General features: G+C 42.6%; 1 protein-coding gene across 2 annotated transcripts in view; it reads left to right on the top strand.

Annotated features, from left to right (window-relative positions):
* The first annotated feature begins 2,439 nt into the window (after positions 1-2,439).
* Positions 2,440-14,312, top strand: part of LOC149307013 (suppressor of tumorigenicity 14 protein homolog) — a 52,886-nt gene continuing 41,013 nt past the window's right edge. For both annotated transcript variants that reach the window (XM_089537910.1, XM_089537909.1), the window contains exon 1: positions 2,440-2,593. In XM_089537910.1, coding sequence (XP_089394036.1) covers positions 2,483-2,593 — 111 coding nt within the window. In that variant the 5' untranslated portion in view covers positions 2,440-2,482. The remainder of the gene's footprint in view (positions 2,594-14,312) is intronic.

Genomic DNA, 14,312 nt, shown 5'->3' with positions numbered 1-14,312 from the left:
ACCTAGGCTTTTCAACATGCTGTCATTATGTGATATGCATCTTTAAAATGTTAATGCACAGATAATGCCTGAAGTGCTCAAGAGTGCTTTTTGATCATGATATTTTTTTTGGGGGGGGGGGAGGTCCACCTCTCTCAGGGAGTCATTCCTTCATGCACTCTTTGAACCAGAAACTAACCTCCTACCTGTTATCAATACAAAACTATAATCTGCTCTGGTTTTTAGCCCTGAAGTGCTGCTTCATGTCGATTTCCACCCGCTTTTGCATTGTATATCATCTGGACAGGTAGGCTTCAAGTCGATTTGAAACCACTTTATTTTGCCAGTGTGGACAACCCCTAACAGTCATTATGTACATAATACATATTATTTGCCATCAAGTCAACTTGGGCTTATGGAGATCCTATGAATGGGAGACCTTCAAGAGCCCTTGTCATCAACCTCTGGTTGAACAGGGAGTCAAACCTGAGTTCTGGCTCTCTAGACTCATGCATTTGTCAAGACAACCTGAGAAGATGAGTGGCTATTCCACCCTCTAAGGTGTACAAACAATCCAGAAGTTGGTTGTTCACGAATGCTAAAATATTTAAGTACTTATTATTAAGAGTCTAATGTCTTGAGTGTTTTACCATGCTGTGTAAACAAACATCTTGATGTCATTTGAATGGGACACTCCACATGGATGGAGTGGACCAAGCGATAAAAAAGTGGAATCTTGTCTATCGGCAAGCATACCCCAATGTCTCCCTATGGCCCAAAGATTCTCTATGGGCAAGTATTCCCAATGATTCCCTATGGGCCAGCATTCCCCAATGTATCCCTATGGTCAAGTATTCCCCAATGTATCCCTATGGGCAAGCATTCCCAATGCATCCCTATGGGCCAGTATTCCCCAATGCATCCCTATGGGCCAGTAGTCCCCAATGTATCCCTATGGGCCAGTAGTCCCCAATGTATCCCTATGGGCCAGTATTCCCAACGTATCCCTATGGACCAGTATTTCCCAATGTATCCCTATGGGCCAGTATTCCCAATGTATCCCTATGGGCCAGTATTTCCCAATGTATCCCTAAGGACCAGTATTCCCCAATGTATCCCTATGGGCCAGTATTCCCAATGTATTCCTATGGGCCAGTATTCCCAATGTATCCCTATCGACCAGTATTTCCCAATGTATCCCTATGGACCAGTAGTCCCCAATGTATCCCCATGGGCCAGTAGTCCCCAATGTATCCCCATGGGCCAGTAGTCCCCAATATATCCCCATGGGCAAGTAGTCCCAATGCATCCCTATGGGCCAGTATTCCCAATGTATCCCTATGGGCCAGTATTCCCAATGTATCTCTATGGGCCCGTATTTCCAATGTATCTCTATGGGCCAGTAGTCCCCAGTGTATCCCTATGGCCAAGTATCCCCAATGTATCCCTATGGGCCAGTATACCCAATGTATCCCTATGGGCCAGTAGTCCCAATGTATCCCTATGGCCTAGTAGTCCCCAGTGTATTCCTATGGCCTAGTATCCCCAATGCATCCCTATGGGCCAGTATTCCCTATGTATCCCTATGGGCAAGCATTCTCTAATGTATCCCTATGGGCCAGTATTCCCCAACGTATCCCTATGGGCCAGTAGTCCCAATGTATTCCTATGGGCCAGTATCCCCAATATATCCCTATGGGCAAGCATTCTCCAATGTATCCCTATGGGCCAATAGTCCCCAATGTATCCCTATGGGCCAGAAGTCCCAATGTATCCCTATAGGCCAGTATTCCCCAATGTATCCCTATGGGCAAGCATTCTCCATTGTATCCCTATGGGCAAGTACTGCCATTTGTTTCATACTTTCCGGAAGAAGGGAGGGATTGGAGGAGGTAAAGAAAGGTGGAAGGAGGGACGGAGAAAAGGAGGGAGGATCTCTTGTGAGAGAAACCGAGAGAGAGAGAGCAACTGGCGGCTCCTCCCTTGAAACTCCGAGTCACCTGCCTCTGAAGGAAAGAAAGAGAGAAAGAAAGGAGGAAGGAAGAAGGGAAAGAGGAGGAGGAGGAGGAGAAGAGGGAAGGCAACTCACACAAGAGGAAGAGAAAACCCCCAGAAAAGACTCATTTTGGAGGAGGAACCACGGCTCTGGAAAGACTCCAGTCTCTGCATTTTCCCTTTAATTTTAATTCCTTTTGGAAATTAAATAGTAATAATCATTTTTGAAAGCGAGGCTTCTTTCTCCAAAGCCTTTTCCCTTCAGTTGCCCAAAACTCATCATGGCTTCTGGTTGAATTTACATAAGATATATATATTCTCCATTTCAGTCCAGAGGAGAGTCTGGATCCAAGAAAGTTGGGTTTGGTTTTGTTTTAAGAAACTCATTTAGATTTAATTTTGGGGTGTGGGAGTTTTGAGGAACTTTGGGAAGCCTTTTTTCTTTTTAAAAGAAAAGGAGAAAACCTCAAAAAGGAGAAGACAAAGTCATAAAAAGTCCCCTTTTGCCATGAAGGATTACAGACTTGCCAAGGAAAGGCAAATGAATATTTATCACCCACCTCCAGGAGCCCAAAGGCAGGATTTGAACCCAGGACTGAAATACAGCAGTAAGACTCAGGTAAGGATTTCATCCCTCAATCTGGGATTTATAGCTTTAATTTGTTACAATGTTGTGAAGATTTCCATAGGAAAGGAAGGTAGGTCACAATGGATAGTCTCCATTTTAAGTTGTTGTGCTTGTTGTTGTTGTTGTTGTTGTGTGCCTTCAAATAGTGTCTGACTTATGGAGATCCTATCATAAAGTTTTCTTAGGCTGAGAGAGTGTGACTTTCCCAATGGGTTTGAACCAGTGGCTGAAAGGTGAGTCAACACACAGGTAAACCTTGTGAATCCAGCAGGTCTACTCTAGGCTCACAGTTGGATGTGGCCAAGTGCCATAACACCCCAAATCCACACAAAGTAATGATAAATGATAACAAAATTAAACATCACTTTTTGATGGATTTGGGGTGTCATTCCACTTCCCAGCATCCTATAGGGCCAGCCAAAAATGCACTAAAGACATGCTACACAAAATGTATATGACCCAAGATATATGTTACGCAAAATACAACTCTGCATCGAAAACTTGCAACGTGTATTTTGTGTGTTTTGGTTGGCCTGATAAAGACATCACTGTTTTGTGGATTTGGGGTGTCATTGCACTTTGCTGCATCCTATAGGGCCCACCAAAATACACAAAAGGCATGTTACACAAAATATATGTTACACAAAATAGTGTAACATCGAAAAGTTGCAGCATGTATTTTGTGCGTTTTGGTTGGTCTGATAAAGGCGTCACTGTTTTGTGGATTTGGAGTGCTCCTGTACTTGGTTAGATGGTCAGCATGGCTACCCCTGGATGTCTTTAATAAGATGTTGAGTTGTCTTTCCACCTTTGTTGGATTCCTTGTTGTGGGAACTGTTTCCCTAACTACTTTGTTGTTGTTGTTGTTGTGTACCTTCAAGGTATTTTATGGCAACCCTAAGGTGGTGAAAATGGGGTTTTCTTGGCAAGATTTGTTCAGAGGGGGTTTGCCCTTGACATCCTCTGAGGCTGAGAGAGTGTGACTTGCCCAAGGTCCCCCAATGGGTTTCCATTAAAGCGGTCTCAAACTGGATTATTTCTGCAGTGTGTTTTGAACCTAAGTGGGGAAACAACCAAAGAGGCAGAAGGTAGAAATGTGGCTTTTAAATATAAATGTGGCAGTTAAAGTGGTGCCAAACTGCATTAATTCTGCAGTGTAGCAGCGGCCTGCCCAGTTCTTGCCTATTTGCTCCATTCTGTCCTTTAGGGTTGCCTAGGAATTGTCTGTTAATAAAACCATTTTGGTTTGCGTGCCGAATCAGAATGGTGAAAGACGTAGTTGTTCTTCGGTGGTTTTGAATGGAGATTCACCAAAGGCTGAGCTTGTGGCATCTCCTTCCAGAAGTGTCTGAACACACTGTTTGTGCTTATACAAGCAGTTTTGGGTTTGTTATTCGTGCCCAGAGAGAGGGTAGGACAACCAACGTAATGTTTGTCCTGAGCCCTTGGGATGGGACAGGTTATCCGTTTTTGTGGCTTTGTGTTTTAAGTTGACCCAACTTAGGGCAACTACGTAAATCACAGGATTTTCTTTGCTAGATGGATTCGGTGGAGGTTTACCACTGCCTTCCTCTAACATTAACCCAGGGCCAACCAATGCGATCCAGAGCTGAGCAGAGGCTCTCACTCTGGTCTCCTGGATTTGGATTTCCTGCATGGCAGAATGGGGTTGGACTGGATGGCCCTTGCGGTTTCTTCCAACTCTATGATTCTATGATTCTACTCCAACACTCAAACCATCATGCTGGCCGTCCCACTAGTTACACACTGTATATACTCATGTATAGGTCTAGAAATTTTAGTCAGAATATTGATTCAAAAACCTGGGTCGACTTATCCACGGTTCAATGTAAGTACTGTCCTTTAACTCTTGTATATTAAAAAAAAGGAACCATGCCTTGGTGAAAGGTGAGAGCTTAAACTCTTCTCGGAGCACCTAAAAGAAGCATCAAACCCTTCTACTATCTCATCCATCCAGCCAGAGAATGCATTCTCTGAAGATGCCAGCCACAGATGCTGGTAAAACATCAGGAATAAACTCTTCTAGGACATGCCCACAGAGCCCCCCAAACCCACAAAAAAACCCTATAGAAAGTTAATAAAATTGTCTGTGATTTCACAGAGGATCTTGAGAGGCAAGGTTTAACTCTTGGGCTGGGATCTATTGTTAAGCCAGGATGGGCAGCTGGGATGGTCTGGATGGTCACTTTCTGCCTCAGCGCCCTTTGAGGTTGGGATACCATAATGCTGAAAAGCAAAAGAAATTGACCAGAAGTTCACTTAAATTCTGGCTTTGGGAACTGGGGGGCTTATTTTATATGTTAAACAGTGCTGTGGGGCCACAACCTCATGAAAAGATGGATTGTCTCTTTTGGAGGCTCCTTGAAGCAGCAAGTCCTCCATTTGGGCCAAGTAAATGGCAGTTTCAAGGGCCTGGAGGAGATCAGGACCATAGACCAGACTTTGAGGTTATGTTAAGGCCCCAAGGCTGCCCTTTGTCCGCCCTTGTTTTAGGCTGTACATGGATGCTGCTCTTGAATTGTGCCATGTGTGGTGACAAAATGCCTTAGGATGCATCTACACTGTAGAAATAATTCAGTTCGACACCACTATAAGTACTCTAGCTCCATTCTCTGGAATCCAGGGATTTGTAATTTTACAGGTCTTTAGCCTTCTCTGCCAGACTGTGCTGCTATCTCACAAAACTACAAATCCCAGGCTTATGTAGGATGGAGCCATGGCTGTCAAAGTGTTGTCAAACTATGTCAACTCTACACTTGGTCCAAAATAAAGAGATGGGCTTTACAAAAAAATATGCTGCTTATTTTGAAGGCAAAGCTTGTTATCAGCATCTTTATACTCAGCATCAGATAAAGGTGCCATTTCTGTGGCGCATATAAGCAGACCGTGTTTCTACTTATTTATTATCATTTTGCTCGATGATTTCTATGGCACCTTCAAAGCTTAGCTAGTACGGATGCAACCTTTGGGTTTTCTTCCCATTGTGTTACTTTTTGGCTGCGGAGAAAAGGGTTAACCAGCCTTCTCTTGTTAACTTCAGCGTCCTGGTTGCTCTTACATAAAGTAGACTTTCCGGTTCAGCTGGTGAACCTGGGCAGAAGCCGGCTATTTGTTTGTCGGTGGGTGAGGTCAGCAGAGGCCTCCATATTAAGCGGAAGAGTGTGGGTTTTCCATCGTGAGAGCTGCTTTAATTGTTTAATTTTTTAATTAAAATGCTTGAACTTAACAACAGCAGTGTTCTTAAAAGGACAGGTGAGAAGCTGATGGGAGAACGAAAGAGGAGCGTACTAGATCTTCCTTGTTATCAGTCGCAGTGAAAATTGTGAAGTCGAAGGCTTTCATGGCTGGCATCCATCGTAGCCATGTTCTAGAAGAGTTTCTTCCTGATGTTTCGCCGGCATCTGTGGCTTTGGCATCTTCAGAGCAAGAAGATGCATCCACAGCATCCGCGGTTTGAAAATGTTCAAAAAAAGTATAAATTTCAAATATCAAACCTTGATTTTCCATTTTTTAATAAGGGACACCATTTTGCTATGTCATTATATCTAATGGGACTTGAGCGTCCACGGATTTTGTTATCTGCAGGGGATCTTGGAACCAAACCCCAGCGTATAACAAGGGTCCACTGTAATTCCATCCCATCCAGCCTTAAAATACAATTAAGAATTAAAACATGTTAAAAATATGTTTAAAAACTATCATTATAATAACAATAAACAACAATAGACAGTGGACAATGGTCATAGTGGGACATAGCTAAATTTCCATATTTTAGTGGAAAGGTCTGCTGGAAGGGATCCGTCTTAACAGCTTTCTTGAAGCTGTTTAGAGTGGTAACATGACAGATCTAAAGTATTAGTATATTTGGTCTTCTGTATCCATGGATTCCTTATCCATGGATTCAACCGTCGATGGCTTGAAAATATTTGATTTTGCCCTTTTTGGTATAAGGGACACCACTTTACTGCCCCGCTGTATATAATGTGACTTGAGCATCCACAAATTTAGGAATCCACAGGGATAACCTGGAACCGAACCCCAGCAGATACCAAGGAGCCCACTGTACTTGCTAGCCATTCTGAACAGGAAAGAACCTGCAAGAAAGAAACTTAATTTAAACTTCAGTTTAATGGATACTAAGGGGTCACTGTACGTACTATGTTAGGAGTATTTTGGGACGTTCAGCCTGGGAGTTCACAGACGCAGATGCAAGATTGGTGTCAGTGCACCACTCTTGATTTCCGTCGGGCTCCCTTTTAAAATGAATATTGCAAACAGAATCATTAATTTTGCAGAGATGGGCATTTTGAAATAGGTAACGGAAACGAGAGCCAGAATGATGTAGTGGTTTGAACATTGGACTGTGACGGTGGAGATTAGGGTTTAATTTTCTGCTTGGCCATGGAAATCCACTGGGTGAGAGGGGATTGGCCACCCTGCATCTTTTAGGGGGACCACCTTCCCCTTTTTGGGGTTGTTACCCCAAATGCTGTCAATGCATCGCATCTTGAACAGGTCTGTGGTGCAAGAGCATCCAGAGTGCCCTCCTCCTCCATCATAGACCCACTGCTGAGAGTATATCACAGCCCCCAACTATCATGGTCCAGTATAATGGTAGCCCAGATCTCCCATGTGTCTGCATTCCTGATGTGAGAAATCAATTGTTTTGTCTAGCATTTATTCCACAAACAGGAAAATGCCGTTTTGTCATAGTAACCAGTGTCTCCATGTTTCCTCCTGGGATGACAAGGACCCAGTAAATGGTAGCAGATGGATGGTTTGCACATTTCAGCTTCCTTCTGCCCTTTCCTCTGTAAGACTCATATTTCTCAAGGCACCCCTCCCACACATTGCACAGATATACAGAAAGCATTCTCTTCCTACCAAACATTTTTGGATGACTGTAACAGCTGGCTGCACTGTTAAAGAAGCAGCTGTTTCTCAAAAACACTATTTTGCTCCAATAAAACTAATAAAATAGTTTAACATTTTTTTTTTAATTTTAAAAAACCCTGCATTTCAGGACACCCTGCTCTCAAAAGGTAGCTTACCACGATAATAGAAACATGAACAACATAAAAATACAATTATGCATATACAATGGGCCCTTGGTATCCATTGGGTGTGGTTCCAGGACCCTCCTGTGGGTACCAAAACCCATGAATGCTCAAGTCCCATTAAATACAATGGCATAGTAAAGTGGTCTCCCTTATATAAACTGGGGAAAATAAGAAGCTTTGCTTTTGGTATTTATATACATTCATTTTTAATATTTTAAATCCATGGATGGTTGAATCCATGGATAAAGAATATGTGCAGTGGGCATCTTATTTTAATAGCTAATACCCTAGAGGATAGGATCAGAATTCAAAATGACTTTAACCAATTAGAGAGCTGAGTCAGAACTTACAAAACAACTTTCAGCAGGGGCAAAGGCAAGGTATACTGCACTTAGGCGGGAAAAACGAAATGCACAAATATAGGATGGGTGGCTTTGACAGTACATGCAAAAGGAGACTTAGTACACCCCAAGCTAAACATGGATCAACAGGGTGATGGAGCAGCTTAAAAGGCCAATATGGTAATTCTAGGCTGCATCAATAGGAGTGTAGTGTCTAGAGAAAGAAACTACAAATCCCAGAATTCCACAGGATTGAGTCATGGCAGTTAAAGTGGTGTCAAACTGGATTATTTCTGCAGTGTGGATGCAGCCCTGGTGTGTGTTCTCCCCCATTAATAATTTTTGCCATCTTGAACACATTCTAGTGTTGTTCAGCCACATGTGTATCAGCTTTCATCCAGTGGCCGCACTAAGGGGATGCGGGGTATGTGGACTGCGACAGGTGACACCCTAACAGAGGATGACACCACATCCCCTTGGACATCTGCTTTTGTTTGCGGAAATGGGTTGTGGCTCTCTCCTGTGTCCCTTTAAAATGCTGAAGAGATGGTGAGTGTGGGGTGAGGCTAAATGGGAGGAGAAAGGAGAGGCCCCCATTTTAAATAAAAATTATTAAAAATGTTTGAATTAATTTTATTTTATTTTTTTAAAACAATTTTATTTTTTTTAATTCTTTTAAAATTTTCGTTTACCAAATTTTCACTTTAACCACATGAGACTATCTATCTATCTATGGCCAGGTGCATAGCTGGGGTTTTGACCGGAGCAGCAGCAGCGATTTTTCCTGCGGAGGGAAGCTGCGGCCACCAAACTGCGCGGCTTCCCTCCGCAGGAAAAAGAACCTGCAAAAAGCGGGTTCTTTTTCTGCTGCGCCAGTTACGTCCGAGTGTGCCGATGGCACACTCGTGATGTAACAGGCACGACACGATGTGTGGACACTATGTGTCCATTGCGTCATAATGCCGGCGCCCGTGTACATGGGGTGCCTCCATTATGGCACCGCCAGTATGTGCTAGGGTTAGGGTTGCTGTGCGGTCCTGTAACCCTAGCAGGGCACGGGCACGGTGCTATAGCGCCGTCTGTACCGCACCTATATATAACTTTCATATATAAATACATTTAGGTTCTGTATATGATTTTTTAGTTTAAAGGTATAATTTTAATTTTGCAAGTTTATGTCACAAGTATTACCATTGTATTCAATCATACATGGAAATTATGATACAAGTAATGTGAGTACAAAACAAAAACGTTACTAAGGATTTTGCATGGTTTGGTATAGGAGGAGGTCATTGGAGGAGGTGACACCATGAATTACTTACTGTGCCAACCCTATTGATGCCACTGCTTTCATCTATGAAATTTTGAAAGATATGGGCAATTTGAAAGGGTTTTTTGTGGGGTTTCCAGGCTATGAGGCCATGTTCTAGAAGAGTTTCTTCCTGACGTTTTGCCAGCCTGTATGGTTGGCATCTTCAAAGATTCTCCAAAGATGCCAGGCACAGATGCTGGCGAAACGTCTGGAGTAAACTCTAGCCCGACAACCCCACAAAAAACTATGGATGCCAGCCGTGAACGACTTCAATTTGAAAGGGATTTTCCAAACTTTAAGCCATTATCTTATCCCCATTAAAATCTTCCCAGGACATAATGTGAAATAATAATTAAAAAAATGAGTACAGGAAACAATACAAATTGCCTGTTAATGCTGTAACTAAGCAACAACAGGTAATTACCTTTTGAACAATATAATGAATAGTGGGAATTAATAATGTTTAAAAAAGGAACTTTCCACATTCTGGGACATGACACCATCTTCTGGAAGATCGATGCGAGTTGCACAACTGGAAACAAACTTGCCTTGATGGCTAACTTTACCTGCTGTGCAGTCCAAACCTATGCATTGCTTACTCAGAAGTAAATCCCACTTTGCTGCAACAGGCCTGACTTCAACATAAGCGCACATAGAAACACAGCTCATAGAAAGAGTCTCAGACTTCTGAGTGCCACAACCCCTTTGCCTCCCTGCCATGTTTCATGTTTCATCCCAGACTTGGCTTTCATCTTCAGCCTGGTATTAATTCACTTCTGTTTGCCTTGTTTCAATCATGGCAACAGAGAGCACAGCACAAAATGCTGGTGGCAGATCAGCTGATAACATTTGTACGAAACAAGAACGTGTTCTTCTGAGCAACATGTTCTGTGTAATGTGATGGTGAACAAATTCAGCGTAAGCGTTTGCTAAAGCTAGGAAGGAGATTTGACAGAATGTCTCACAAAACTACATATCCCAGAATTCCATAACATTGAGCCATGGCAGTTAAAGTGGTGTCAAACTGGATTATTTCTGCAGTGCAAATGCAGCCTGAGTCTGCAAAACGTGGCGGTTTTCCATACCCTTAAACTGGGACAGTCACAATTAATCCTCTGTTGTCACACTTTTTCAGCTGCTTCTTAAATGCCTTAGCTTTTTTCCTCCTCCGCTCACTTTCCCTTCATCTTCACTTTATTTCAGTTGCTTCAGACAGAGTTCAAAGTCCAAAAGCAGTTTGTACATTTATTAACTCAGCTGGAAAGTAGGGGGAGTAGGGCTTCCCAGTAGAGACAGAGAAAAGCAAACTGCTGCAGGCTTTCCGAACTTGTGTGTTGTTCCTGATTAATACCTTTTGTTACCTTGGCCACACTCTGATGTTTCTTTGCCACAAGTGTCCTAGTTTTCATCTGAGAAATGTTGGAGAGTCAGGGTTTTTTGATGGTGGCATAAGCAAGGAGGCTCTTAACCAAAGACTTTGTAGAAGACAGCTCAGTCTTTTAACCACATGGAACAGTCCACATTAGATTCTCCCAATGGGAATTGCTTTACTACGAAGTCCTTTGACCTTGTATACATTCCCCAAATTGGGAGATGACTTTCCAGTGGAGGGATGGGATCCCCAAACACTGATATTTTGTTCCTTAACTGGCCTTTTCCAGAGAGTGAAGGCAGGAGAGTGGTCTGTGCTTAGTTCCTCCCTGTAAAACGCACACCCAAAATGTAAACAGAGTTTATTTTACTTCTCTGCTTTCTAGATTTCATCTGCAGTGAATGATTACTTTTGAAGTCCCTGGATGCACAGTTTGGAAAATAAAAAGCAAAGGTCTATTTGCAGCAGGTGTCCAATAAACAAGGCAAGGTGCCCTTGTAGCCCTTCATAATTGAGGTACATAATGCCACAAGTGGAACAGGCAACATAATGTTCGGTGTGGAAGATTCCTGGTCAGGGCCCATCCACGCTCAACAAATATAGGACTATGATTCTACCATAAATACCATGGCAGTTTCTTAGTGGGATAGTTTGTCTTTTGGATAGGCATAAGAGCTGTCTGGCAGAGAAACATACTACCTAAACTGCAAATTGTAGCATTTCATAGGATGGATCCGTGGAAGTTAACATGGAATCATAGCGCTATATTTGTGGAGTATGAAAGAACCCCAGGTTACTCCGCTTCAACAAATTTGTGTGTGCTTCAACAAATCTTGACATTGTGTTGAGCCTCCTGATAGCTCCTCTTATGCATCAGTGGCCATGTTTTGGTAGCATAACGAATGGCACACACAATTTGAAGAATGAAAATAGGAGTGTTTACGTTTCGTCCTGCTTTTCTACTTCAGTGCATCAAAGCCTGTGTCTTAAACCACCCTAGGAGGTATAATATGAAGATCACTTAATAAATCCCCCTAATATTCATAGAATCATAGAGTTGGAAGAGACCTCAAGGGTCATCCAGTCCAACCTCCTGTCATACAGGAATACACAATTAAAACACCTTGGTTAGATTGCCATCGAACCTCTGCTTTAAAACGTCCAAAGAAGGAGAGACTTCACCATACTTGAAGGCAGCATATTCCACGATCAAACAACTCTGACTGTTAGGAAGTTCCTCTTAATGCTTGCATCCATTGTTCCAGGTCCTGTTCTCTGGAGCAGCAGAAAACAAGCTTGCTCCCTCCTCAATATGACATCCCTTCAAATATTTAAACAGGGCTATCATATCACCCCTTAACCTTCTCTTCTCCAGGCTAAACCTCTCCAGCTCCTGTGTCTCTCCTTATAGGACATGGTTTCCAGACCTTTCACCATTTTAGTTGCCCTCCTCTGGACATACTCCAGCTTCTCAAGGTCCTTTTTTGAATTGTGGTGCCCAGAACTGGACACAGTATTCCATGTGTGGCCTGACCAAAGCAGAATAGAGTGGCACTATTACTTCCCTTCACCTACTAGACACTATATTTCTAGTGATGCAGCTTAGAATTGCATTGGCCTTTTTAGCTGCTACACCACACTGTTGACTGACTTTCAACTTGTGGTCCACTAAGACTCCTAGATCACGTTTACATGTACTGTTATCAAGCCGGGTGCCTTCCCCCCATCCTATTTCTGTGCATTTCATTTTTAATCCCTGAGTGTAGTATCTTACATTTCTCTGTACTGAAATCCATTTTGTTAGTTTTGGCCCAGCTTTCTAATCTATTAAGGTCATTTTTAATTTTGGTCCTGTCTTCTGGGCTATTAGGTAGTCCTCCTGTCTATCTCTTGTGTGGCAAAAGTATCTGGTTTTGAAAGGGAGAGCATCCATGTTTGTAGTCTTTGAAATGGTGGGTTGATTTATTTTTTGAGATCTGTAGTTTCAGAAAAGTAACTTTTCCAACTCTGGGTTGCAGCTGGAGTAAACCTTCTTGTAAAGCCACAGCAAAATGTTAAAACTTCACAGTGCAGTCTATACCTCTTGGGTAAAGATTAACCAGAATAACCCTCCAATGACCATATTTATGGCAGATCAGCTTTGCCCTCTGGATATCACAAGATAGGAGGGGTGCTGACGCTGAGAGTTGAATGGTAAACTATGTCTGATAGTAGCAGAGATTTGAACTCGAGGTTTGGACAGCTGGGGAATTTGCACCTCTCTCCCCCCTATATGATCTTTTCTTGCTGTCATTTGCCTATTTTGCTCATCCTCCTTCACCAGGGATAGAGAACACATGTTCCTTCAGATGTTGCATGACTGCAACTCCCATCTTCCCTCTCCTTTGTTATGGTTGATGGGAGTGTGTTATTGTGTTCTTCAAATAGTTTCTGGCCTATGGCGACCCAAAGGGTTTTCTTGGCAAGCTTCTTCAGAGGGTTTGCCCTTGCCATCCTCTAGGGCTGAGAGAGTGTGACTTGTCCAAAGTCATCCAGTGAGTTTACATGACTGAGCAGAGAGCAGCAGTCCAATAATGTTTGGAGAGTTACAGTATATACTCGACTATAAGTCGACCTCATGTATAAGTCGAGGGCAGGTTTTGGGGCCACAATTATGGATTTTGGTATGACCCGTGGATAAGTCAAGGGTAATACCTAGGGCCATGTAACAAGGGATGTTACATGGATGAAGCAGAGGAAAATGATGCCAAAAATTCTGGCAGATATAACTGCTCACCCTAAAGGCTGGATGCATGCGAGAGATGGTTGGTGCTTCTTTTTAGGTGCTCCCAGGATGGACAAAGCGCTTGCATTTTGCCTCTACCCAGAGGAGGCGACCATATATATATATATATATATATATATGAATGAGTTAAAGTATGGGACGTACATTGACCCATGGATAGGTTGACCCGTGTTTTTTGGGTCAGTTTTTTTGACCAAAATTTCTAGACTTATACATGTGTGTGTGTTAGGGAGTCTCTCTCTGTTTACTTTTTAGAACACAATCGTTGATTTGTTTTACCCATATTATAATTGATTTCTTATTTCTCCTTTATGCAAACTCTTCTGAGAATTGCTGACCAGGGCGGTATAGAAAGTTGTACAATAAATAAAATACCACTGGAATGAGCTGTCTGTAGATAGAAACAGTGACACCGGAATTAGTCAGACATCATGTATCCCTCACTAGGCAGAAGTCTGTGATGCGTGTCAAACGGTTGGCAGAATTGGATCCTGGATCTCAAACTGGCTTTGATTCTTGTGATTTCTTCATTTACAGCTTCATTAGGACTGCTTCCTAAATTCTCTCCTTTGCTGGCAGAGAGATACTGGTCAAACCAGAATTTCTTGTCATGGTAAACTGTACTTTTGACCTCCCTCTTACCTCTAGACTGAGCTGAGATAGCCTGAATGATCTTGTTTCTTCCTGCTCCACTGCAAAAAGCAGTTTTCTCATGCATTCCAATGAGGCTTTTCTAGTGTTGGGATCTTATGCAACAAATATGCATGTACTATAATCAAGATTATAGCCCAGTTGAGGAATATCCACTGCACCCAGGAA

The sequence above is a fragment of the Sceloporus occidentalis genome, unplaced genomic scaffold (assembly GCF_023333645.1).
Source record: "Sceloporus occidentalis isolate IW3139 unplaced genomic scaffold, rSceOcc1.0.p SCAF_9, whole genome shotgun sequence".
NCBI classification, from domain to species: domain Eukaryota; kingdom Metazoa; phylum Chordata; class Lepidosauria; order Squamata; family Phrynosomatidae; genus Sceloporus; species Sceloporus occidentalis.
Note: the sequence above shows the minus strand (reverse complement) of the source record. Positions and strands in the feature narration are given on the sequence as shown.